Raw genomic sequence first — 4,496 nt, forward strand, 5'->3', positions numbered from 1 at the left:
ATGAAGAATAAATCAGACGAGATGGTGTTCATATTACTGGGACTGACAGATGACCCTCAGCTACAAATAGTAGTTTTCCTGTTTCTCTTTGTCAACTACATCCTGAGCCTGATGGGGAACTTTGTCATCATCCTGCTCACGCTGCTGGACCCCAACCTCAAGACTCCCATGTACTTCTTCCTTCGAAATTTCTCCTTCTTAGAAATTTCATTCACCACAGTTGACATCCCACACTTCTTGAACAGCATTGTCACAGGAGACAAAACAATCTCCTACAATAGTTGTGCAACTCAACTATTCTTTTTTTTCCTACTAGGAATTACAGAGTTTTACCTCCTGGCCGCCATGTCCTATGACCGCTATGTGGCCATCTGCAAACCCCTGCATTACCCGGTCATCATGAACAGCAAGGTGTGCCACCAGCTGGTGCTCAGCTCCTGGGTGATTGCATTCTTAACCATCTCTCCCCCTTTGCTCTTAGGACTCCAGCTGGATTTCTGTGCATCCAGAACAATTGACCATTTTCTATGTGACACCTCCCCAGTCCTGCAGCTCTCCTGCACAGACACAAGTTTCATAGAAAGGATGGCTTTCATCTTAGCTTTGTTGACGCTTGTCTTCACATTGTTCTTAGTGGTCCTCTCCTACATATTCATCATCAAAACCATTCTAAAATTCCCCTCTGTCCAACAACGAACAAAGGCGTTTTCCACCTGTTCCTCACATATGGTTGTTGTCTCCATTACTTATGGGAGTTGTATCTTCATGTATATAAAGCCTTCTGCAACAGAAAGAGTGACTTTCAATAAAGGTGTAGCTGTGCTTAATACCTCAGTGGCCCCTTTACTAAATCCTTTCATTTATACTCTAAGGAACAAGCAGGTAAAGAAAGCTTTTAAACATGTGCTTCAAAGGATTTTTTTCTTTGCAAAACCAAGAAGCAATATCTAGGTACACTCAACATGTTGTTGAGACATGTATGATAAAGCAGCACAAAATTGCACTTTTCTGATCTGTCTCAAGCTTTACCTTGAATATTTATATCATATTACCTTTAAGAACCTGCTCTATATTTATTCTTCTTTGAAAGAAGATCTTAGTAACTTCTATAAGAAAACATTCCTACAATCCTAGAGGTGACAATGGATTGTTAAAAAAAATCCCACTCTGCATTCACTGTTAACTTGGATTTGGGACATGTCTAAATGTTCAATCCAATTTGCAAATTACTGGTTTCTAATTGCTGATTTCTTTTACCTAATATATACTTCTGTTATTTCTGTCTTCTTTGTTATTCTTTTGGGATTCTGGTTGTAAAGGATAATTGTACAGTGTACAACCCATAAAAAAAGAATAAAAGGAAAAACAACAAATATTAGATAATGTATTGTTTTATAATATTTTATTTTTTTGAACTTCTGGGTTTTATGATCTGTATTTAGCCTGGGTGTAGCAAGATTTCTACTTCAAGTTTTCTTCTTGAAATTCTGTAAAATCAATATATTTTGTAGTAGTTTACATTGATAAGGGAATAAAATATTCCAACCAAGGATTATTCTTATAATGATCTTTATAATATTATTGCTTTCTGAAAAGTGAATGAAACACATAAAGACAAGGGTTTTAGAAGAAGTAGAAAATGGAACTCCTTAACACTCTGAGACAATGCCTAGAATCATTCAATGTCAGTAATAGTTATGATGCTTTCAGTAATAAGTAAAAATTAGGAACAATTCTAGTTGTTAAGTGAGCATTGTAAGCTTCCTGTGAATTGTTGTGAAAGTTTAAAATATTATAAATACCTTATTCGACCTTAAAGATAGTCGTTCCAGAAATAAAAGCTTTCATCTTAACACCCACAAAGGGAGAGGAAGGGATAAATGATCTATCATCTTCCTGGAGTCAAGTTAATGTAAAAGAACACAAAACAGCTTCTTTCCATAGAAGCTGCCTGAATTATTGTGTGACCACCCCAAATTAATTAATCCTACCACAGCAGAGGATATTAGGTTTTTCTAAGACAAAATTCACTAGGTGAAAACTAACGAATTATTTCTGCAAAATAAACCTTATACCAGCGAAGGATTTTAATTTGCATCATGTTCACATGGAATGTTGAGTTTTTTTATTAATCACAAAAATAAAAAAGTCATTTGGATCATATGTACCAAAAAACATACACAAATAAAATATTTCTCTCCAATGGTTATTCATTTGAGGTCAATATATATTTTGAAAGTTTGACTAATATATAATACACAGAAAGAGGCTTATGTTTAAGTATAAAAAATGATAACCTTGTTTATGCATAAAATACTTTACATTTCATATTTTCTAAGAATTATGTAAAGTACAAATAATACTGTATCAATATTATGAGCATTTTATCCCTTATTACTATAAATTGCTATATTTTTCACCACCTTGAGGAATGAAATATTTGCTTTGTCGCTATTTTTACTTCATATATGAATGGAATTATCCAGTATTTCTGTCTTTTTTTTTTGTCACTTGTGGAGCTTGAACTCTGGGACTGGGACTGTCCCATTACTCTTTAGCTCAAAGATAGCTCTCTACCACTTGAGCCACATCACCACTTCCAGTTTTCTGGTGGTTTATTGGATATAAGAGTCTCCTAGACTTTCCTACCCAGGCTGGCTTTGAACCATGATCCTCATATCTCAGCCTCCTGAGTAGCTAGGATTACAGGTGTGGCCCACTGGCAACCAGCTGATATTGTCCAATCTTTCTTTCAGTTAGTTTCCTTCCTAAAGTCTACTTATTGTAGTTTTAACTTGGAAGTGCCTGTATGGATTATTTATCTCTTATTGCTAACCAGTATTCCATTTCATTCCAAACCTATTCAATATTTATCTGTTAGGAGGCATGAATTTTTATCTTCTGATTGATTTAGTAAACCTAAAGTTGCTATGAGCATTTGACAACAATTTTTTTTGTGGTGAAATGCTTTCATTTTCCTGGGTTAAACATTCAGTAGTTTGATGGCATGATTATTTGAGAGGTACATATTCAAACATTTTTTAAAGAACATATTAAAATAGTTTTATAAAATGATATAATTTCATATTCACACTATCTGTTCATGGATATGGAAGTTGCAGCTCACTATCAGTGCATCCACCACTTATATAAAATGGTTATAGAAAGTAATTTTGTGCTTTTAAAGATTTTTTTAAAATTTAGCACATACTAGCAATAAAGGAGGGGATTCATTATAGCATTTCAGTTACATGTATATGGTATGTTGATTATATTTGCCCTCTGTTACTCTTCATATGCACCCTGTCCTTCTCAACTTCCCCCTCCACATTCCTAGTAGCACACACAACTTTTTCCCTCATGTATTTTAATTCCACCCCAGCTCTCTCAAGGAGAGAAAATAAGACAGTTCTTTTTGAAACTGAGTTGTTTTACTTAATAGTATGACTTTCAGTTCCATGCACTTCCTTGCAAAGAGCACAATGTATTTAATGTAAGTTTTCCAACTATTTCCTAGTGACCCTCTAGATTTCAGTGTTACTTGTTATAATGACTTTTCCATGTCTAATTTTACTAATTTATGTCTTCTCTCTGTTTTCTTTAACATTTGTCAGTCGTACATAGCCTGTTAAAGAAGATATTGTTAGTAACCCTTTCAACTATCATTTCCAGCATGCTGTTGCTTCAGTTTTGCTAATTTCATCTCTTATATTTATTCTTCCTTTTCTGCTACTAAGCTGGACAACGGTTGTCTTTCTTTTCTAAGGCCTTGGGAAATGTCATTGTTATACATTGAGATGTCTATGAGTATTTTCTCTTGTAGGTGTTGTAGCTATAAACTTTCTTCCTAGAAGCATATTCCTTTTATCCTTTTATAATTTGTTTTCGTTTGTATTTGAGTCTACCGATTTTTTAATTTCTTATTTCTTCAAGTGAATATAGATGGTCAAATGTATATATTTTATTGTCAAAGTGATGTACAGAGGGGCTATAGTTACATAATTAACTACAAGTACATTTCTTTTTAAGTTTGTTACCCCTTCCCTCATTTTTTTCCTACATTCTCTCCTCTCACAGTCCACCCCCCAAGCTGTAGAGATCATTTCCAACATACTGTCTTGTGTATATTTCTGTTGCATTGGTTCCCCCCTTGTTTTTGTCTCACCAAGTTAAAATGTATATTACTCAATAGCATTTTTGTTTGTACTTTTTCTGTAGTGTTTGAGTGTTAATTTGTACTTTTATAATCATGTGATCTGGGAAAAACTAGGAAGTTACTTAAATTTCTTGTATTAAGATTTGTTTTATGTCTTACATTGTAATATATTTCAGATGAATTTCCATAGACTGTTTGAAAGAATGTTCATGGTATATATGGAACCAACCCAGATGCCCTTCAGTAGATGAATGGATCAAGAAAATGTGGTATATATACACAATGGAATTCTATGCCTCCATCAGAAAGAATGACATTGCCCCATTTGTTAGGAAATGGA

The 4,496-nt window shown here is 34.1% G+C and overlaps 1 protein-coding gene across 1 annotated transcript; it reads left to right on the forward strand.

The window, feature by feature from the left end:
* Positions 1-951, forward strand: LOC105988250 (olfactory receptor 6C6-like). Its single transcript, XM_013019807.1, has one exon. It carries the CDS (start codon positions 1-3, stop codon positions 949-951), a length of 951 nt encoding a protein of 316 aa, XP_012875261.1.
* Positions 952-4,496: the final 3,545 nt, after the last annotated feature.

This window comes from Dipodomys ordii, unplaced genomic scaffold (assembly GCF_000151885.1).
Source record: "Dipodomys ordii isolate 6190 unplaced genomic scaffold, Dord_2.0 Scaffold3, whole genome shotgun sequence".
NCBI classification, from domain to species: Eukaryota; Metazoa; Chordata; class Mammalia; order Rodentia; family Heteromyidae; genus Dipodomys; species Dipodomys ordii.

Coding starts and splice junctions, on each gene's coding strand:
- LOC105988250 (XM_013019807.1), top strand. CDS start 1: ATGAAGAATAAATCAGACGAGATGGTGTTCATATTACTGGGACTGACA.